At 35.6% G+C, this 23,722-nt stretch overlaps 2 protein-coding genes and 1 long non-coding RNA gene across 3 annotated transcripts; 2 read left to right on the plus strand and 1 right to left on the minus strand.

Moving 5' to 3' along the window:
• Positions 1–627: 627 nt before the first annotated feature.
• On the minus strand, positions 628–11,265 carry LOC127084134 (mitogen-activated protein kinase kinase kinase 1). The gene is made up of 9 exons (XM_051024536.1): positions 10,060–11,265; positions 7,938–8,022; positions 7,656–7,718; positions 4,966–5,123; positions 4,176–4,248; positions 3,982–4,041; positions 2,612–2,722; positions 1,900–2,137; positions 628–1,139 (listed from the first exon to the last, which is right to left on the minus strand). The coding sequence occupies exons 1-8, from the start codon at positions 10,950–10,952 to the stop codon at positions 1,934–1,936; spliced, it is 1,647 nt and encodes a 548-aa protein (XP_050880493.1). The 5' UTR covers positions 10,953–11,265; the 3' UTR covers positions 628–1,139; positions 1,900–1,933.
• Positions 11,266–18,671: 7,406 nt separating this feature from the next.
• On the plus strand, positions 18,672–19,292 carry LOC127080331 (secreted RxLR effector protein 161-like). The gene has a single exon (XM_051020661.1). It carries the CDS (start codon positions 18,672–18,674, stop codon positions 19,290–19,292), a length of 621 nt encoding a protein of 206 aa, XP_050876618.1.
• Positions 19,293–21,829: 2,537 nt separating this feature from the next.
• LOC127088212 (uncharacterized) lies at positions 21,830–23,163 on the plus strand. The gene is made up of 2 exons (XR_007790148.1): positions 21,830–22,665; positions 22,778–23,163. It is a non-coding gene; the product is annotated as an uncharacterized LOC127088212 (long non-coding RNA).
• The last annotated feature ends 559 nt before the right edge of the window (positions 23,164–23,722 follow it).

Consider the following 23,722-nt stretch of genomic DNA (forward strand, 5'->3'; position numbering starts at 1 on the left):
ATTTATTAGAACTATTCTTCATATTTTAATTTAACATATTTATTAGAATGTGAAATAATTCCATATTTTTTCTCTTTATATTTAATTGTTCTTTTACATCTTCATGTGATCTTTGAAAGGCAGTTGTATCATGAGAAATTTGCACACATGAGTCAGAAAAAATATTTTTTCTCTTTATATTTAATTGTTCTTTTACATCTTCATGTGATCTTTGAAAGGCAGTTGTATCATGAGAAATTTGCACACATGAGTCAGAAAAAATCTTTAAGGACAATGTTCTGGCTCAAATTTTGGATAACATTTTATTATTTTGCAAGTTTCATATAATTACTAAGAGTATGATCGAATTGCAGTGGCCAATTTGTACCATGTGAACTCTTTAATTTCTCAACTAGTAATGAACCCTAGCCAAATTTCTCACAGTTTGAGTGTTAAATCAAAATATAGTCCATTCATTTTTATCCATTGGTCCTCTCATAAGATCAAATTTTCAGAGTTGTAAAATAAATATATCAAATTTTCAGAGACAGTGCAAGGAGTGCATTGAGTATTTTGGTGATGTAAACAAAACTCCTGCAGCCCGGGAGGGTTCAGAGAAGTAATAACGCACTACACAAAAACAACTCAAAAAACCAACAGAATCTTCCTTGATGCATCAGTCAATTATATGAAATTCTGAACCGAATAATTCACTATATTCAACCAAATGAGAAACACTAAACATGGATTCAAACAAAAGAAAATTGTAAAAAAACACGACTTTGTAATATACATATACACAAAAAATGGCATGCTAATAAATATGTACAATCAGAATGGTTATCCATTTCTTGCTACTATTGTCCCCAAAGCTAAACCCGGTGGACTTGTTTCATAGTTTAGCTCATTAGAGGGAAAGGTGGGGGTAACTTTTCTCAGCTTGACGTTGATATGTTGTCGTTGCTACAATGAACAAATCATCATGGAGTAAATGGACAAATACATATTGAGCACAAGTATCCATAAGCACTTTGACGAGTTGATAGCTTTGGTTCTGTGGGGCTCATATCATTTGAGCAGAAGCAGCGCCTAAAAATCTACTTGAGTTGTAAACAAGCAAGCAAACTCTGAATGCCACAACATGAGCAAAGTAACAATTGCTGCAAAAATGGATCCCGGATCAACTTCGGCAATTTTAAGAGTGGAAATTGGAAATATTGCATTGCTACATACTATGCAAGAGTAAAATAATCAAATAAACCCATTGAAAGATGTAAATTTAACCCATGTTACAAAGATTTTTCCAAAGAGATGCAAACAATATAGCTTATCATTCGAGAATTCCACGAGACAGGTTAAAACATTCCAAAGGGCATGCCTGTTTTTGCCAGCATTTTTTTCGCGGACTGAGTCAAGATTTTAGACTCGCAACCTCTACTATGCCCGCCTCGCCCTGTTTCTTAGCGGGCTTTTGCGTGGGCGGGCATTACCATGAATTTTTGCAACTTTTAGGCTTTAAGGGTGCAGGCCCGTCAGTCCGATCCGCCCCGCCCTCACTTTTTTACGGGGTGGGCCAAGATTTTAGGCCCGCACCCTCTACTATGTTCACTCCCGCCCCGTTTTTTGGCGGGCTTTTGCGGGGTGGACTCGTTTGCCACCCGTAAAGAAACTTACCTCAAAATAAGAGTGAAATCACATTTGAACCCCACCGAATTCAAATATAGAAATTCTATGTGCAACCTGAAAACCAAACCTGGCATTTCAAGCATCTTAGGTATTGTGTTTACCTCATTACTCATTAGTTATGAATAGGAACTCTTATGAAAGCTATGAAAACAGTTGTCTATAAGATTCTGGTGTCATCATGATATAAAGAGTAAAAGAGAGTATCAAAGTGAGATGCATTGTAACAATTTTCACCTTCATTATGTTTCATGGTTGAAGATGACAATGTTTAACCCCTTCTGCCATGAATGTAAGGAGATGAAGACTGTGAAAGTGGCCTTTGGAGAAACGGATGGTTTAAGAGTTGAGCAGCAGTAGGGCGACCATCGGGATTAACTTGAAGGCACTGCATGATAAAATCTTTTGCATCTCTTGAAAGAGTATCAGGAATAGGAGGTAGCACACCTTTTCCAATTCTAAATATTGCCTGCATCTGCAGTTAGCAGAGATCAATCAAAAGCCATAACCAGCATTAATGCAATTTTGATAGCTGTTATTATAGATATATTCAATATTTCATGGGAAAGTATCGATTTTGTTTATGTAACTATAAGAACCAACCAACATTTCTATATTATAGGAAACACGGGACATAGAACACAAACAAAATCCACAATTTAATTTACAGATGAATAGCAGGAAAATTGGGAATTTGAATCAGAGTGGATAGCCTGAACTGTTTAATAATGGTTGACAACACTGCAAAAGCAAATACTTCTGAAGAGGCAACAACGTGAACCAAAAAAGACCGGGAGAGGAGTTAAAATCCAAACTGAAGTTGTGAAAATTTACGAGCTCTCCCTTAATACAGAAAAGGAGAAACATAATAAGGGGTTATATATAATCACTCTTACTGTCACCTGCCAATGGAAATGAGAGTAAAAATAGCAAATAATATGACACATACACATTCCAAATTGGAGTATGGAATTTGTCCCGTTAGCATCTCTAGCACAGTGCATCCCAGACTCCAAATATCAGCTGGAAGCCCATAACCTTTGTTCTTTCCTTTCACAACCTGCATATTCATGATTAATAATTAATATGAATTAGAATAAAAGCTCATTCTTCACATGTCCAATCTCAAAATCCTAGGAAAACGCTGCTATATCTTGTGTTGAGGTAGAATACAGTGCCATGGTGATAACAACATTACAACTTGTGTCGCTAAAATAGTTACTTCAAGAACTTCAACTAGGAGACGCCATGAGCACGAAAACAATCTGAGATGATCAAGCTTCTCTACATATTGCTCTCAACTTTGTTTTAAATGAAAGGACCAAACACATAAATTGTGCGACGTTTTATGAGAAAAGCGTTACTTTTAATTAGAGAAAAATCACAATTGGTTGTCAATTTCAATCAACAATTAGTGGGTATATTTACTAAATCTCATAGTGGACCTCGGGTTGAACATATTTTAACAAACTTTGTGCACATGATATCTGTTCCAGCTTGCTGAAAAGTGTAGTAGAATATAAACTCATTTTTCACCGTGTGTGCATTGCATTGATGAGGTATAAAATGTGATTACCATGCATCAGGTACATATAAACAAAACAGCTGTGTTTAGTGCACACATTTCTCAAAAAACTCTAGTTTCACTAAATACAACAATCAATAGCTATGTTATCAAGAAATTAAAAGATCAAACACCAAGTAAGATGATTTTAGAAAGTTTAAACCTAACCTTCTAGTTTGAAAAATCTCTAATCACTACATAGACACAATATAATCTCCCACTACAAAGGCAGCCCTTAATTTCATTTTCTTTTGGTTTACTATGGGAGGAATAGCTTTAGCTAATTGTTTTGTCAATACCAATTATAAGTTTGTGACAATGAATTCTTGAAACAGATTACATGTGATTGCTACCTCACTATCAATAACTATATCAATCTGTTCATCCCATTGATCAAGTCTCGTGGAAAATAAATGGGATAAAGCAAGAGACAAATGTATAAATTCAACTTGCTAGAGTTTCATTGTTTCAACTTATCTAGCACAATAAATGCTCATGTTTCTATGAATATTATTTTTGACGCTCTAATGATTTCTTTGAATTCTACGTGGGGGATACCACCAACTTCACAGATAAGCAGAAGCATTTATTGTTTTAGACTCACAGTTTATGATGATTGTAAGGCAATTTAATTTCATTTAATGCTGTTGATTAAACTATTTAGTAGTTGGACCCATGTACACTCCATGAAATAAATTTGAAAATTTGAACCATTATTCAGTATTTCCGTTCATAAGTTAAGATTGAAGGCAAACCTCAGGGGCCATCCAGAATGCTGTCCCCTTGCATGATTTAACATCATTCAACTTGGTTGCCTGAAAGCAATTTATATAGCAATATCAGAAAATGGGAATTGTAAGTAGTTGCACATTGCTCAGATATCTATAACTGAAATTAAGATGTTGAAGAAATAAATGCCCTAGAAAGAGAAGTATAAACTAAGGAATACCTTTGCTAACCCAAAATCTGCAAGTTTGACAGATCCACTTGCATGCACCAATATATTTGCACATTTGATATCCCTTAAATTGGGGAGACATAGTTAGATTATGTTAATGATGATTGCTTCATCCTATTTACATAACTGATACTGGCATGCAGAAAAAAGCTCAAAGACATTACTGATAGAGGAATGCAGAGAAGATCTCATAGACATGATTGGCTTAACCGAAAGAAAAAACTCTACCAATTAAAAGTTCCAAAACTGAAAATCCAAATTGCATTGTAACTATGCCACCTCTTACTCTTACCTAATTCTGATATTGATAAACATAATTTTCCTTCTTTAATCATTAGAAAATTCGCATTCAAAGCTCAATGTAATAAAAAACTGATAAAAACTAATATGTCTACCACAAATACTAAGCGATGAAAATGAAGCAATATTGCCATGGGGAAATCTAAATACCAAGAAGAAAAAATAAAACAAATACATCAAAGAAGAAAAAGTCAAACAGATACATCAAGTTATTTGCAACGAATTTATATTAAAGTTATTTAAGAGCAAGCAAAATTGAAATATTTACAAAGAATATTTATATTGCAAGGATGAAACATTGATAAAAAATGAAAGTTCATTTGAAGCAAGGAAAACAAGAACCATAGTCCCCACCTTTGACAGCATTACTCGAGAAATGGGAACCATACCATATGATGCAAGACTAGAATTAACACAAAATTAGCAACCATGTATGCATATAATAAAACAAATTACATTAAAATACAAAATCTGGAGTCACCTGTGAACCACATTTTGATCGTGAAGATACTTCAAACCATGCAGAATCTGTCTTGTATAGGCAGATACTTGGGAATCTCGGAGAGTATACCTCTGATAGAGGCTTCTAAGAGAACCTTTGGTTACAAGCTCAATAAAGATATGAAGCTTGGATTCATCCTGCAATAACATCAAGCAGGATATAAAGAACAAATCTCATTTTAATTCATGAGCTTACTCTGTTAGATGTACAAATTCATCTCGCTAGTTATTGTAGTCTTGTACTCTGGTGGATCCTTTGTATTAAAAATAAATAGACTACTTTTCATTCCCTATCATTAAGGTTGTCAAACTCAAGAGTTTACTCAATACAAAATTTAAATATTTTGTAGACAAAGTATAAATAAAATTAAGACGGGCTTGTAGCTCCATGCCACATTTCATTGCTTATCACCTAGGTTTTTCGTAAAATTTGGGTTGGCCTAACTCATACTTTCAAAACCGGCCTGTAGTGAGGGGTGCTCGTGTTTTATCAACACTACACAGGTCATATCTCTAAGCAATGTGGGACTAAAAATTAAAATTAAGATGGGCTTGTAGTTCCATGCCACAGTTCATTGCTTATCATCTAGGTTTTTCTTAAAACTTGGGTTGGGCTTAACTCATCCTTATAAAATCAGCTTTAAATTGGCTTGGAAGGTGAGGGTTGCCCAAGCTTTATAAACACTACTAAGACCATATCTCTAAACAATATGGGACTAAATCCACTCTTTAAAACCCAACACAATAAAGGTGTTGGAGGCTGCAATGAAGGCAAGTCAAATGCCGCAATTAGACAACTAGAAGCGGACCAATGAAGGTGGAATTCCCAACACATCTCTTCAAGCTCAGGTCTCAATGAGCCTGAAGCGTGGACAATGTGGGAAGCCCAGCAATAGATCTAGGATATAGCCTGATATCATCTTAAAATGCTAACTCACCCTAACAAAATCGGCTTGTAAGGCGAGGGCAGTCCAAACTTTATAAACATTACACATGCGATATCTCTAAGCAATGTGGAACTAAATCCATCCCTTCAAACCCAACACTTGAAAGTGTTGGAGAATGAAATGAAGGCAAGTCAAATGCCACCATTAGGTGACTAGAGGCAGACCACAATGAAGGGGGGATTCCTAACGATTGTTAACCTCAAAAGACTTTTTTAAATTTGTGGAATCTTTATAAATTTGACTCATAATGTCGTGAGAGTTTACTTAACATAAAAGTTAAATATTTTGTAAGCAATCTATAAATTAGACTATGACGGTCTCATAGGTCCAGGCCACAAACATAGCATCACAATTAAAAATCACAATATAGGTTCACGGTTCAGGATGGAAAAAGAGTATAATAAGTTCTAAATCAATAGACAATTGATAAATTGCAAGTTCAAAATTACTTGAGAATGACGGTGGGGCTGGGTTCTCTTTTTTGGAGCTGGATTCAGCTTGATATAGTTAGGTTTCAACTCATTAGAGTTGGATTCATTCACCGCATAGGCCTGTTAGATTCATTCAACAATGATGGGTTTGTTTGTTCGAGCTTTCAAACTTGTTAATCGTAACTTCATTATGCTACAATCTATGGGGTTGAGACTCAATACAACAGTAAACACGCATGTGGAGTCAAGTACAATACCTGTGTGTGATGTTAATGCTTTTGTCCCCTATATAGAGCCCTATCATTCAGCTGTTTCATTTTAGGTTTTTTTTAACACTGAACCGTTGTCTAGTCATGTCTGAGGGAAAATAAACATTAAGTTGTAGACAATTATCCCCAAACTCGTGTATGTGAGTCTATACAAGTCTACTCAAGTTTATACAGAAACGATTTGCAAACGAGTTAACTTAATTTTGATGTCGAGGGTCGTACCCATTCAACCCCATCAATTAACCTAAGAGTGTGACAGTCATGCCTGTCATGATGCCGTACACAAACTCTATCCACAAACATTTTACTTGTATTGAAAATATTGTAAAAAGCTCGAGATGCACAAGGACCTTTCAAGCTTTACTCATATTCAACCATATTCAACACATATTCAACCATATTAGTTAAAATCCTGATTTGAATTGTAAAATCCATGGTAGTTAACCATGGTAGTCAAAATCCCAATTTGACTTGTAAAATCCCATCGTTTTACAATTATGCTTTCGCTCAGTGATTATGACTATATGCATAATCCTATTTGGTGGAATCAGGTAGAATCACTCCTGTTAATAGTTAAATTGTATAATTTTATGATCTTTGAAACATTTATATGATTATGCTTATGAATAAATTTAAATTAATATAAGTATTTGAAGTGTGATTTGAGGTTTTAATTATCTTACTTGTGAACTACGCTTATGAATTTAAATTTATATGATTATGCTTATTTATATGATTATGCTTATGAATAAATTTAAATTAATATAAGTATTTTAAGTGATTTAAGGGTTTTTTTCTCTTGCTAATGCGATTTTATATGCATATATATGCCTAAGCATGAGTTTTAGAATTTTGTAAAATTTTACTATTAGTGTTACGATTCCACGATTTAAGATTTTACTTCTCCTTTCGAATTTTACGCAATTTTAACTACCTTGTATTCAACAATGGTAAATGACAAGAAAGTACCCAAGTGAGCGCGAAAGAAGAAGACAAAGACTGGATAAGAAGAAAGTACCATACCATTTCAGTGCCATAGTATTGAACTATATTATCATGTTCAAAACGACTCAAAAGTGCAATTTCCTGAGAGAAAAGAGAATGAATGTGAGAAAATAAACATAGTAGGAGAGACATAAAGGAGAGTAGGAGACAACAACCTCTCAAACAATTCTGACATATTGCCTATAATGGCATTATATATATGTAAGAAAACTTCTTATTTCTTCTTCATCATAGGATGCTCAATATTGGAAAAGTAAGGTATTATAGGTGATAAAATAATAAAAGCCGTAAGCCTGTCACCTGCTCCAGCTGATAGACACTTTGTTTTCCCTGATCCCCTTGATCAAGCAATGAAACTTCTTTTACAGCAAAAAAGAATCCATCGCTGCAGTGATTCAGAAGATGTGCATAACATGTTAGAAGTTATCACTTATAACATAAAATAGACAGGTAAATAATCAGTACAATCATCACACTGAAAAATGCTTTGTTCTTGAGCTTTATACATACAAAACCAAAAAGCAGCAACTCAAGTTAAAATAGGGGCGGGTAACTTGGAGCTATAAATCTCCCACTGTGGCAAGATCGGAAGAAGGGTCAAACTCATCTGCCAAAGACTGATTTGACAGCTCAAACTTGTGACATCTTAATCATGGCGGCAGTAACTTCAATTATTGTAGGCAAAATACCCTTTTTGTTCCCTTAACTATACTTTGGGTTTAGATTGGTCTCTTAATTATTTTTCGTATCAGATTGTTCACTTAACTCTTTAAAACGTGTCATGTTGGTCCTTTTTGTCTAATTGGCGACGAATTTAACGACCGACTTTTGAATTTTTCCGTCGCTAATTAGACGAAAAAGACTAACAATAATATGTTTTAAAGAGTTAAGGGACCAATCTGACACGAAAAATAATTAAGTGACCAATCTGAACCCAAGGATATACCAAAAATGGTATTTTGCCATTATTGCATCACGACTCAGGGCTCCCTTTCAACTTGAATGAAAAACATTGGATGATAACTTATACTCCGTACCTTACTATAAGCAGCTTAGGAAGATGCTAAATTTGAAATAATCCTGAGACTTTGTTAATTTTGACAAGTAAACTAGCATTAAATAGCAATTACAGTATCCTTGCCCTCCCAAAATGTAGCTCCCTTGCATCATTACATTTTTCTAAAGTTTTCATTTAGTATAGTTTTAAATACATATGATATTGCCCATTTAACTGAAGCCGTCTCTGTCACTGAATATATATCATGCAGGGACAACCTAATTCCCCTTTCAGTTAAGGGGTGTTAAAGCTCAAATACATTTCCTAATCAGGATAACCAATAGGACATTAATGTAATTGCACTCCAGAAATCATCTGTCAGTAAAAGGCTAATAGCAAAGTTTATTAAAACAGTGTATTCGAGGGAAACCTTGGAGACAAAGAAATACCAAAAGAAGTAATAGAAAGGGATCACACCCTTCGAAATAATGGTTTTCATCTCACATCAAACGTACAAGACTAGACGCAAAGGGATGAACCCCACACATAGAACAAAGGATGGTTATACATAGGTATAGAGAAAATTACACATTGGATAAGGTCGAACAATCCGATATATTTCTTAAGGAGGTCTTCGTGAAAAGAAAGCACTAGAACTTGGAGAGTTCATGAACCCTTCCTAATATATGAGGATATAAACTGACAATTTCTGAGTAATTAGTCAAACATAAACTGACAATTTCTGAGTAATTAGTCAAACATAAACTGACAATTTCTGAGTAATTAGTCAAACATAAACTGACCTGTCAGATTCAAGTAGCTCATCCCCTTTCTTATTCTACTCATTATAACAGTTAGATACCCATAATTTTGAAATTGAAAATTCCATAGAATAAATGGTAGTAAATCAGAAAAGAGTATATTTCTTGCATCCTCCTTTAACCAAAAGTGTTCATTCCAGTATATTGAAAGGGTAGCAACAGACAACAGCAAAGTATTGCTATTTTTATCTTCAAATCCAAATAACCCCCACAGCAATATTCTTGAAATGAATTAATCTTCCCAATCATAAATTCCTCAACCAGTGTCATCAAATATCCACCATGGTGGTGCTGTGGCAGATATACGTGGCGGTTTTTGAGCTCGCCGCAATGGTAAATATCTGCCGATATTGTGGGTTTTCCGCCACAATCCGCTATAGTTGCGCCACGAAGCAGTCGGTATGGCGAAATTTTGGCTCTTCGCCATGGACTGCCGCCATCCATCATCAACAACACTGTCTCATTCGTGATTCAAATATGGAATTTTCTTAACTATCACGCTCATATGCTAAATTACAACTTTTATAGCAAAGTGACAGAATACATGAACACACATGCGAAAGTAAAGTTGAAAGAAAAGGGATTTGAATTTGATTACACTTACTCAGAAATTCCTTCATAGACAGATCCAAACGAACCACCACCCAAAAAATGACCCTTTTGCCAGCATCCAGGGGTAATAATACGCTTAATTCTCCCATTAGGAGACAAATTATTGGACCAAGGTTCCACGACAGTGTTAGATAAATCATCTTCGTTGGAAGTAGTACTAAACAAAGATGACTCTGAAAGGCCAACAACAATCTCAACAATCATATCCGTATTATCCACCACCCCCTCTTCCTCTTCTCTCTTCAAACTCACCCTATTAATACCAACTTCCTCACCTTCTTTCTCCACCACTTCCCCGTTCAAAACCCCTTCTTCCCCTTCCCTTACCGGAGCCAATTCCGGTGCCTTAATCATAGGTGGATGAATTCCATTGATACCCCAACCACCACCACCATCACTAGCAGCAACAACAACAGTCTCAGCAACCTCATCCGTAACCCTACCCCTATCTGTATCCGTATCTTCGTATTTCACATCCAATTTACCTTCCTCCTCCTCTGATTCTCTCACCTCATTTACCTTCTCCTGAAAATCAACCTCTTCAAGCTTCAAACTCGGAAGACTATCCGAAGAGTACCGAATCTTCATAGCCTCCCATGCAGCCGCCGGAATAGCAAAATCCTCCGGTCCAGAAAGTCCCAAACTCCTGCAAATCCGATCGAGCTCACCTTCAACCCCTTCAATACGGAAGCTAGTACGATCATATAACTCCATTGAACGAGTATATAGTGAACCAGATGAATCATCCGAGGAAGAGAAAGAGGAAGATGATCCCGCGTCGTAATCGAAGTACTTGAGAGCATTACGACGCTCGAGTTTAGGTTTTCTTCGAAGCTTCTTGGAATCCATAGCGTTGGTTAGGTTGTTATGGAAAATCTGATGCATGGAGAAAGAAGCGTTGATACCTCAAAAGAGCATGAAGTTGTTGTAATGATAGTAAAAAGAGAGGAAGAGATAATAAAAGAAAGTGAAGCAATAGAATGGAAGCGACTGGTAAACGGAGTTGAACAGAGATGAAAAAACGCGGTGCTATTGCCATAGGGACGACCAAACCAACGCGAATTGCTCCGGGGGGGTTTATATTATTTTTATGTTTTTTCTATTAAAAAAACTAAAATTCATTATTCGTTATTTTTACTGAATTTTCCATTTAACAGCCATGCAAGAATTCAAATGTTCCTTTGGATGATTTCCTAGATGTCTTCGTGTTTCTATGATCATCATGCATTCATGTGTTGTCATTGTCATGTAGTAGTTAAAGATGTTTGGCAAAGTTATCTTGGAAAATGATTTTTGTGGAGTGTTAAGTAGCATAGAATTAGTTTATCCAATTATTATGTGTGAAGAAGGGTAATTAGACATTAGCACCGGATTTTAAAATTTTAAGTCTCATATTGAAAATAAGTTTTAAAATATATAGTTAAATAGATGTAAATACACCCAACAACAACTTAATTGAAAGTCTTATTACTCGAGTGGCAGAGTTAGGTTATGTTTAGAGTTGCAAGAGACGATATGTGAATGGATTGAGGAGTAATAGTGGATTAAAGCTTCAAACGCATTAAAAATGAGGTTTACATGTAAGATTAACACTCTAACATTCAAGTCGGTATGTGGATGAGAAGAGAGAAGTGAAATTGAATTTGAAACTTGTTATCTGAATTTGGCGTCTTCTCAATATATAGTAGAGAGGAAATAACAAACTCATTATTATTTATGAGTGAAATGCGGAGAGTCATTGGATATACTTGTAGTTGAGACCTTTGTTAGCGTCATCAAAAGAATTCATGTGTGCTAAGAAGATTTCTGAGGGACTAATACTCCCCTAAGATGGTCGGTCGGGGTCGATATCACCGACCTTGGACTGTTGTCATCAAGCATATGTCTTTATTCGACAATGCATGGGTTTCTTACTTTAGATTTGGCTGCCAACCAATATCGCCTTTGTGTTTTGAAGGGTAAAAGAAAGTGTTTCACTTCAGGAAATTTGTGCATTTAATGTTCCACACTTCAAACGTCATTTCGGTGGTGTCATCATTACGACTCTTGAGAAATGAAACACGTGAGTGTTATGTGCGTGTGATTTGACGTATTTGGTAGGGTACATTTCCTTTTGAATAATAGAATATAGTCTTTAAAGAATTACTGTTGCTTTCTTTAAGCCTTTTTCTCAGTTTAGCAATTATCTTGTTCTTTAGCGTTCCAGTTCTCTATATCTAAAAAGTTAGTGCATAATGAGTAAAAAGTCACATAATAGTGCTCACAATTCCAAGAAGAGTGTTCCATCTTCTTGGGTGGATTATACTTACTCCTCTATTGTTTTTTGTTTTTGCTAAACTATGTGGTATTAATGACGCATTTACTAAAGTCGAACCATTTTCATATTTTAGAGTCTTAGGCCCCACTGAGATGAAAGGATATGCAGTATGTTGATTGTGTCATTCCCTTCTACGAGTGCACTTTCACCATTTCGGTCTTCATTTACCTTTCACTACTTTTGAGATAGAAGTCCTGAAGCATCTGGTGATGCTTCCTTCATAACTGCATCCTGCAAGTTGGGAATACATGAAGGTTTGCCAGTATTGATGTGAGTACTTGAAAGGAAACCCTTTTGCGACCTTTTTCTTCCATCTCTTTAAATGTCGTCGTAGCTTTGCGGCTTAGGGATTTAGTATAAGGTTAATTTATTTTGAGTTGGTTGTGTGTGGCTTTGGGCATCTTCCCAAGCTACCACAATCATTTGAGAATGGGTTCTTTTAGGTCGCCTTCGTCGGCCCTGAGACTCGTGCCACAGTCTATGATGTTGGGGACAGGAGTGGAGGGACAATATGTCGAGTTATTTCCAAAGTATTATACTAAAAGTCATTTCTTTATGGGGAACAATGTGTACGTACATAAAGAGGATGATCTTTCTGATTAGGCTATATACCAGAAGAAACAACGGATGAACTTCAAATGCGATCTCAGTTACTTCGGAGGAGGTACCCTAATAGAGAAGGCCCATCAAAAATGCTTGTAACGTCTAATTGATGTTCAATTGTTGATGGAAGTATGTTCACAAGTAAAGAAATTTTTTGAAAGGGGGGAGAGCTTTTGAAATTTAAGAAGTGGGAGGAGATGAAGAAGAGACTATCCTAAGCACAAATTTAAAAGTTAAGGGTTGAAAAGGTCTTACTAATGGGATGCAATCCAACAGACAAGAATGTCATATAGAAACTCATTTTCCCTTGGACTTTAATCAAGCAACAATCAATAAGCAATGAGCAATATCCAAATATCATGAAGATCAAGGCATCAAATAAAGATAGCCACATCCAAGCAAGCAAATCCAATAGCTAGCAGTCTTCATTATCTCCCAATGTATCAGATGAAATATTCCTTGATCAACTCAAAGCAAAGTATTAGACACAAGGTCAAAATAACAATTAGCATAAAGACAGAGTAGCAGATGAATTCAAACAAATCCCAAGGCTTGTATCAGATGAAGGCTCAGTCTCAGAATGTTGGCATTGGCCAAGTCCTTTTAGCACAGGGAATGTTGCCTAATTCTAAGTCCAAAAGCTCATATCAAGATCAACAGTTCACCAGATGTTTTTTAGGGTTTTTGTTGTTATTAGGTATTTTAAGGTCCTAAGACCACAAACAAAATCAAAACACACCAACAATATATACAATCAGAAGATATGGCTCAAAATAAGGAAAGTGAAAAGGACATAAACATAAACAAGTTATATGAAATGTAAATGGCAATGAATGATAAAGAACTGAAATTTGAATTGTATAATAGTAAATGACTTGAAATTAAAGCAAGAGTAACAAGAGTTAGTCAAATGTTAACTAAAAGTTAGTCAAGTGTTAGTGGTGATTTTAATTGATTAAGTCATTCTTTGGAGAACACTCAACCATTCATTCACAAGTATGAATCCTTAAACCAAGACATCTTCCATGAGAAGGGCTCCAACTTAGATAATTCAACAAGTATGTCACTAGCTCTCATAAAAGGAAAAAAGTTCAAGTCTTCATACAATGCCATGAAAAATGTGTGACTTACAATCTCACTTACTAGAATGGTATGCCTTGAGGGTCAAATTTAGCTCTATGTTAAGCAATCGTAATTGGACTTATATAGAAGTCACAACTATCTGAGGTCGGGCAATCAAAATTTAGGTGTTAATGCATGTTAGAGATTTGGTATGAAGAACCAAACTCCTAAAACATACCACACACTAAAAGAAAAGATCAAGAGGGAGAGGCTTATCTCAGTCATACTTGTATCGATTCATCTGACACAAGGTCTTTGATGTATCGATTAGCCTTTAGACATTAGAGATCTCATTGGTCAAATGAGGGAATGGGAAATAATAGGGATGAAGACGAAGAGGAGGGAGGATAGAAACACAAATTGGGAGATTCATCAAATCAAAACCATCCATTCATTTTGGGAGATGAAATGTACATTTCATCAATCCCCTAAATCCAATGGTTTTGATCCAACAAAAGTCAAATCAACCTTGACCAAGGCCCAAACAGAAATTCAAACATCACAAGACCATAAAAATGCCTCAATAATATTTTTAAACATTTAATCAATTAAAAATCAATTTAAAAATGAATTAAAAAGCATTTTAATTTGGACAAAACCTCAAATCCCTTCAAAACACCAAATAAATGGCCAAGGGATTTATCCTAGGTCAAACAAGGTTAAAGGACCTTAGACAAAAAAATTCATGATTCTCGAAAGGTCAAAAGTATTTTTAAACAATTAAAAATATGCACAAAAACATTTATTTCATGAAAAATATCAAAATTAATCCAAAAAATAATTTTAATTCAGAATATGGAAGAGAAAAGTATTTAAAGATTTTTGGTGACAATCCCATATTTTTTGGATTAAAAATGAAATTTATATGAATTAAAAAAAAACAAACCAATTAAATAAAAAATAAAAAAATAAAAAGGAATTCAAAAAACAAGGGTCATCAGATTTCCCTCATTATTTGAGGTGGCAGATCTAACGGTCACGCGCGTGCTATCCATGGTGGGCTCAAGTCAAAGGAATGACTCACATTGAAATGTTCAAACATGATTAGATGGTCAGGAGGCATGCCAACACACCACCGGAGCTAGGGCTCTAGTCATCTTCTCCGGTGAACCTCACCGGACTGGTCCACTTTCATCTTAATGGAAAATGAAAAACAAAGACACTATTTCAAAGAAAAAATGCTCAAGAGCTCAAATCTGGCCTCAATTTTCTCCAATTCCAAGTATATCAAAAGATACAGGGATTTGAATTTTGAGGATCATGAACTGAGTTGCTTCGATTTGACCTCAGAGCAACTCAATCTTGTTGCCTACATTGGTAGGACTTCAGCTAACCAAAAATCAAAGAGAATGGTAATGAATTGAGGGAGAATCGAAGAGATGAAGTTTCTGAAAAATCACCTTCGAGGGAGCCTGAATCTTGCTTGATCTTGCTTCCAATTGGCCTTGGCTTGACTTCAGATGCTTGCAGGAAGTGAATTGGATCAAGGAAGGGCTTGGATTCCTGGAGTTTCAACTTCAAAACAGAAGTGAAATTGAAACTCGATTTTCAATTGAAAACCTTCAAGTTTTTCCTCTAATTGTGAGGGGTATGGTTGCAGGATCAAAGCTTGGGCAAGGTGTCCCCAATTCTGAGCATAAGGGGTTGTACTTATAGGCAATGCAATTGATTTCCACACACTTCCATCAAAATGTCAAAAATAGTAATTCTCATTTGCATGGATGCATGGGTGTGTGATAGGCCCAACAAATGATATCAAAAGGTCCAAAATTGATCACGAGAAATTTTGAAAGTGTGTCATGGAGTCATGCAATTGGAAATGAAAAGTGATCATGAGATTCATCCAAATGGAACCTTGAAGAAAAGCCATGCGCAACTCATTCAATATTTGGCTAAATAAGGTGATATTGGATTTTTTGGAAAGGTGAGACCAAGGGGAAAAACTTTCATGTAAAACACTTTTCCATTTGAAGCTTGGGTTATGATTAATTTTGAGGTGGAAGTTTGTAAAATCAAACATATTTGAAAATTTTCTAAGTACCAAGTCAAATGTTCACTTCTTCCACCTAGAATAACTTTTTCTATGGGCTTAAAATGGAAAATGTTCCTTCATAAAAGTTGTAGCTCTTTCAAATGTCTTAAATTTGGTCACAAATTTTACCTCATTTGGATTTATCATGAAGGAGTTATACATTTTAGGAGTTGAGGAAAATTTCTTGTTCAATGATAATCGCCCAAAAGGACCTATAATCTTTCCTCTTAGCACATGCCCTTGCAAGTTGAATTTGAAGTTATTCAAAGAATAAAAGTTGTATAGGACATATTGAAATTTATCATTAAACTTTTATGGCCTTCATCTCATAAAATATGAGCAAGTTATGGTCCTTAGAAGTTGACCTCCTAACTAGGGTTCAGACAAAATGACCTATAATCTTTCACCATAAAAAATGACTTTCCAAGCAAAAATAGATTTTGACCTCAACATGAAAGTTGTTTGGAATGTCATAAGGAGTAACTTTTCTATTGTGATCATTTTCATATGACAAATATTGTAGGATATAGGTTCTAGTGAACCCCAGTTTTGACTAGTTGACTTCCTCTGGTCAACCACCATGAACCAACTTGCAAACTTGAAGTTCTCTTGATATCTTGGACTCATAGAGGATAATATATGTACAAGATATTGTATAATGAAGTATACCTTGAAATAATTTGATTAAATGTTGAAGAAACTTGTTGAGGAAGTCACACAAGATACCCATATGAGTTAGGGATTCCAAGGCAAACAAGCTTCAAACTCTTGATGAACTCTTGATACAAATGATAAATGAAGATCATGGGGACCCATATATGATGTATATAACCAATGTTAACCATATCTTGATTGATCTCCTTGCATTGAGGGTCTCAAACCCTATATGTGAGCTTGATGGGGCATTGGTGGATGCACACACTACCTACAAAAGAAACAAAGCTATACATAGACATATTTTTGGTATTTTGGTTAGAAAATAATGAAAAACAAAGTATGATACAATCAAATATGCTTGGTGATCTCTCCCAATGCAAACCCAATGAATGAGGGTGAAGAGGATGCCAAGGTGTGATCTCAATGCCAATGTAAATGATGAGATAACATGAGGGATCTTTGGGTCAAAATTAGGGTCTTACAACATGGCATTGAGTATAATTTCTCCGCTCCTATAACTCCACAAAAAATGGTGTTATGGAGTGGACAAATTGTGTTTTAGAGGAGTTAGTTAGAACTATGCTCAATGAAGTTAATCTACCTAATCATTTATGGGTCGATTCCATTAGCACGACATGTTATGTCTTGAATAGGATACTAATACATCATATTTTAGACAAAACTCCCTATTAATTGCTTAAGGGTGGGAAACCTAATTTGTCACACCTTCATGTTTTTAGATGCAAGTGTTTTTTTTTAAACAATGGAAAGGATAATCTAGGTAAGTTTGATGTGAAAGTTGATGAGGGTGTCTTCCTCGGATTCTAACAATCTAAAAAAGCTTATAGGGTTTATAACAAATGATTACTTATTATTGAAGAGTCGGTTCATGTTACATTTAACGAGTCTTACCCAAAAAATGTTGGGAAAGGTGTTTCTTTTTATGATGTAGGTGTATCTTCACAAGATATTCTCAAGGATAAAAAAAAGGAATTGATCAACCTAAAGTGTTGGAATATAAGAAAGAAGAAGATAACAATTGTGAAGAGGAGAAGGTTGAAAGTTCAACTGCATTGGACAATCTACCTCTGGCTTGAAGAACATCCAAATATCATCCTATGGACAACATGCTTTGAGATATCACGAAAGGCGCGACAACACGCTCCAATATAAGTAATTTTTGTTATCACTTTGGTTCGTTTCACAAGTTGAACCTAAAAACGTTAAAGATGCATTACTTTATGAGCATTGGCTTATGTCCATGCAAGATGAACTAAACCAAATTAAAAGAAATGATGTTTGAGACCATGTCCCTCATCCCAGAAATCATCAAGTAATTGGTATTAGATGGGTCTTTAGACACAAGCTTGATGAAAACAGAGTGTTAACTCGGAATAAAGCCCGACTAGTGGCTCAAGGTTATAACCAAGAGGAGGGCATTGACTATGAGGAGACTTATGATTTGGTTGCTCACCTAGAGGCTATAATCCTTATACTAGCTTATGCTTGCTTCAAAGATATCAATTTATTTCAAATGGCCATGAAAAATATGTTCCTTAATGACTATATTAATGAGGAAGTGTATGTCGCTCAACCTTCCGGTTTTGAAAATAACGAGTATCCTAATCATGTTTACAAACTAAAAAGAGCTTTGTATGGTCAGAAACAAGCACCTAGGGCTTGGTATGAGTGACTTAGTAAGTTTTTAATCCATCAAGGATACTCTAGGGGAAAGGTAGATACTACACTTCTCATTAAACATCGAGGAAAGCATACTCTTCTAGTTCAAGTTTATGTAGATGATATCATTTTTTGATCCTCTAACTTGCAACTCGTCAAGGAGTATTCTAAACTTATGTAGGGAGAGTTTGAGATGAGTCTTATGGAGGAGTTGAGTTACTTCCTTCGTATTCAAATCAAGAAACTCAATGAAGGGACATTTATGTGTCAAACCAAATATTGCAACGAACTACTAAAAAGGTTTGGTATGGAAGATGCAAAGTCGAATGACACTTCAATGCCTACAAATGGAAACTTGGAAAGGAATGAGAATGGTAAGGATGTTGATGTGAAGAAGTATAGAGGTATGGTTGGTTCTCTTCTATATCTCACTTCATTTAGGACATATATTATGTTTAGCATGTGTATGTGCACTCATTATCAATCCGCTCCTAAGGAATCCTATTTAAAAGCCGTAAGACGCATTATTAGGTATCTTCATGGTACTTCTAAGTATAGGTTTTATTATTCTAACGAAAACGATTGTAATTTGGTTGGTTATACTGATTCTAATTTTTTTGGTTGTAAATCGGATAGAAAGAGTACTAGTGGAACTTGCCACATGTTCTCGAATTCCTTAGTAAGTTGGCATAACAAGAAACAGGTTTTCGTTGTTTTGTCAACTGACGAGGTGGAATATGTAGTGGCTGGTAGTTGTTGTGATCAAATTTTGTGGCTCAAACAAAAACTACTCGGTTTTGATATTAAACTATAACATATTCCTATTATGTGCAACGACACTAGTGCTATTAATCTAACCAAAAATCTGGTGCTACACTCTCGCGCTAAGCATATTGAGATTCGTCACCACTTCTTACGTGACCATGTTGAGAAAGGAGACGTTGTATTTGAGCATGTTGATAGAAGAAATCAACTTACGAATATCTTTACAAAACCTCTTGCGACCGAACCATTTTTCAACATTTGAAGGGAATTGGGGATACTTGATATCTCAAATCTTAACTAAATATGATTTGTTGCATGCACTTTATATACTTTTACTCTAACTCTTCTTGGAAGTTCAATTACGTAAAAATGCATCCGTCATTAATTCATTACCGAGGTAATATTGTTCCATTTTCCTTTTTCTCTTTTTGTAAGTAAGCTTTTACTTTTGCATGTTGTTTATGTTCCAAATGATTGATATTCTTGATGTATGAAATAGTTCGTCAATGTTCACTTCCAAAATTTTCTATTGATGTATATCAATTTATATGATTATAGTTGAAGTTAGAGGAAATATATCTGAACGCAACGCATGCTCGAACATACAACAGAGTCGCCATCGAACTTTATTTATTCCCGAAGGAAAGGGAAAACATCGATAAAACCCGGGGGAAAGAGATATGCTGGGTAAGGAAGTCGGTTATGCAAGGGGAACATATTAGCACCCCTAACATCCATGGGAACCATTTTGATTTTTCTTGCTCGAATGGATGTTATATCTAAAGATTACTCACAGAAGAATGAGGGAAAGAGAAAAATAAATAGATAGAGTGTTTGGTGATGATTGGGCCCTCATGCCTACGTATCCTCATAGTGCAATGAAAAGAATTGTGATAACTGTATGGTCTAAACCAAAAGGTTATATGATCTGAACTTCGACAAGGGGTGAAAATATGAACCCAAGGGTAAAACTGGTATGAACCAACAAGTGAGGGGCCTAAGGCATAGTGTCACTGTATTGGAATAACCAAAAATAAAGAGCATTGCCTGTATACAGCTGCAAAGTAAGTAAGAATATATTCGTTTAAGCAACAAGAGGACTAACAAGACAAAAAAATCGACTATTGGTTCACAAAGAGATACAAGATGGAGCTCAAAAAGATAATGTAGTCGGCTCAAAGAGTAGGGTATATCACATGAAATGAATGAAGGTAGAATATGAATGTAGGTCGTGATTAATGATCCATGGAGATGAATGAGGAGATGCCCTAAGGCAGGAGGAATAAATAAGTATACTCGCGGAGAATCTGAACCTCCTGCCTACGTATTCTTATAGTGCAATAAGGAAGTCAGACCTTTCGTAATTCAACCTACTATGTCTGAAACAAAAGAGAATATTAATTGCCAAGGGGCAAGATAGGTTGCTTAACAAGCAAAAGTGTAGTACCACCCAATAATGGTGATCAACCACAAGGACAAATGAGATATGATTGGCTTATACACGAGAGGATTTATAAGGCGAGAGATTCGTCTAAGCATGAGAGGTCTTATAAGACGAGTAATGACTAAGGAAAGATTGGCCTACACACGAGAGAATTTACAAGGCAATAGATTTGTCTAAGTACGAGAGGTTTTATCATACGAATAATGATTATGAAATGATTGGCATATACACGGGAGGATTTACAAGGCAAGCAGTGAATAGGGTTTTGCCAAAGCACAAGAGGACTAACAAGGCAAATACTGTTTAAATAGAGTGGGCCTAAGCACAAGAGGTCTGACAAGGCTCATAATGATTGAATAGGATTCAAAGACTTGATCACAAGGGAATTTGTCCAAAGGGTATTTGAATATCAAGGGGAGTATGATTAATAATCCGCTGAGGGAGAAATGATTGTTGTGCAATGGTGTTTCACTGTTGAAGTGTTGAATGATTGATGCTTACTTGAAGAATACTTGTCAATTGAATGATTCAAATTACACTAAAGTCTATGAACAAGGATAAGTGCTTTGAATAGCTAGGGCCTACACCCCGTACACAAAGTCACTCTAGACAAGGGTAGGAGAAATTTCGTCTCATCATTCCTCATTACTTAAGGCTCATAACGTGTAACCCTTATCATGATTGACAAGTGTTGTTAGAGGCCTCTGATCATTTGATCTCGATGATGCCATGTTATTTATTGTATTGAGAAGACTTGACAATTGTTTGATACGAATTATGCTAAAGTCTACGAATGAGGGTGAATGCTTTGAATATCTAGGGCCTACGCCCCATATGCAAAGTCACTCTAGGCAAGGGTAGGAGAAACTTTGTCTCATCATTCCTCATTGCTTAAGGCTTATAGCTTACAATTTGAATTGCACTTGTCAAGTGTTGATACCTTTGATGTGCTTGAGAAGTAGGCCACTTTGCTAGATATACTTAACTGATGTTGACTTGAAGTCTTGAACTTGCATTTGAACCTTGAGGTCTTGAGCTCCTGAGATTTAGCATATCCACAATACCTTAAGCATAATGAACTTTCCATATCAAGTAATCAAGGGTCTTTTGATCACTTGAATAGGCTTGGGGCTTACAACACAATTAGAAAATCTCATGTTGGAGTTTGTTTGAGGTTTATGATTCTGTTAACAATATGTTATAACTGTTAGCAATGTTAGTTAGAAATTCAGCTTAGATTGAAATGCCAATTAAACTTCATTTTCTGTTGTTATGTGAATACAGTTAGAGTATTAACTTCAGTTAGTTAAAAAATATGTTAGGATGATTTTTGTTAGAATGAGTGCTTTGTTCTGTCAAAACGTTAGCTCTTGTTTACAGTTCCAATTCGGTTAGCTAGTTAGTTTGGATGGAAAGTTGTTACTTTGTTAGTTTCCCCAGTGTTAAATAGTTAAATGTGATCACTTGCTTAATTTGTTGTGGTATTGGCTTGGAATTTAAAATTGATTTGGATTGAATTGGAAGTTGATTTAGTTTTGAATTTGGTTTTGTTATTTATTGTTTCCAACTGTTTAGATTTTGACAAGTGAATGTGATAGTATTTGATCTTGTGCAGGATGCAAATGATATTGGTAAAGGTCCATGACATGCTACAGACCATGCATTTCTAGAGTTAATAAAATATATCTTATGTTGCCATGCTGACGCAGGCGTGTTGCCATAGTACTGCTTAATGAACCTTATTTAAGTTGTGATTGCATGTTTTGACCTTCACATTGCCACCGTGGTCCATATTACCACCTTTATTAGCGTCATGTCCCGTAAAGTTGCAAGCTGCCATGTTACAATTGTGATGGCATCAAGCCAGTCAATAAAATCTTGAATTCCCTATGCCTTGGTGCATATGTAAACGACACGCCCGAGACAAAAGTAGGCCATTAGGAGTTTATCTTCCATGGCTGCTCCTTCACATGTAAAGGTAACATCCTCATCACATAAACCATGCCAATATGGAAACTATGATCATTGATTGAAATAATTAGTATAGTAATGATTAATTTTACAGCTGATTACGCAATGGTGTTTTACAGGTTTTAGATTTGGGCTTCTCGGGCTTCTTGGTTTGTTTTCTATGTTTAGACTGGTTTAGTGTGATGGCTTAGTGAGGACTGATGTACCAATTCTGTTATGATGTTGCACTAAGGTTGGTTGGCTATGACATTCAGGTGAAATGCAAGATTCTTGGAGGCGTACCATGAGGATGATGGTGGCTGACGGCAGATTGATGGCCCAAAGTTCCTTCTCTCAATTGATCCCATGTAAATGCTTATTTGCCATGATATGGGATGTAATAGAACTTATATTCAAGGTTCAATTGTAATTCAATTTTTTGTATCCATTTGGTTAAAACTCTTGGTTGTCTTGCCAAATCAATATGTGAAAAATTCTAATATCATAAGATGCATTTCTCTTTAAATTAATCTTCAAATGCTTGATAAATGCAAATGGAAAAGAATCCATGATAGACAAAATTGATAAATTCAACATAAGCGGCTAATGACTGATATGACCATGAAATGGACCATGGTTTATGGCAATTTGTAAGGCACATCAAAATAAAGGAAAAGAGCGATCCAAAATGTAGCGGAATTAAAAAAAAAAAACTCCTTTAGTGATCCTTATGAATGGACATGATCAGTGATAGAAGTGTTACCTCTTGTGGCGATTGAAACCTTTGATGCAGATCTACGGAGCGATCAACGCGATCACGAACGTTGAATGGTGACAACGCATCTACTCAGTCCACACGAACGAATTCCTTCAATCTCAGTACTAGCTGCTACGAATGAAGGTTTTGAGTGAGAGAGAGAGAGAGAGAAACGAAATTGCAACTGCACAAATGCTTCTGCACAAGGGTTCTATTTATATAACCACTTGTGTGCTCCAAGCTAAAAAGTCCACTTAAGTGTATGTGGCTCATATCTTATAATATGTCAAAATCACTTAAGCGTGTGGTACCTTACCATATTTCATAT

This window comes from Lathyrus oleraceus, chromosome 5 (genome assembly GCF_024323335.1).
Source record: "Lathyrus oleraceus cultivar Zhongwan6 chromosome 5, CAAS_Psat_ZW6_1.0, whole genome shotgun sequence".
Classification (NCBI taxonomy): Eukaryota; Viridiplantae; Streptophyta; class Magnoliopsida; order Fabales; family Fabaceae; genus Lathyrus; species Lathyrus oleraceus.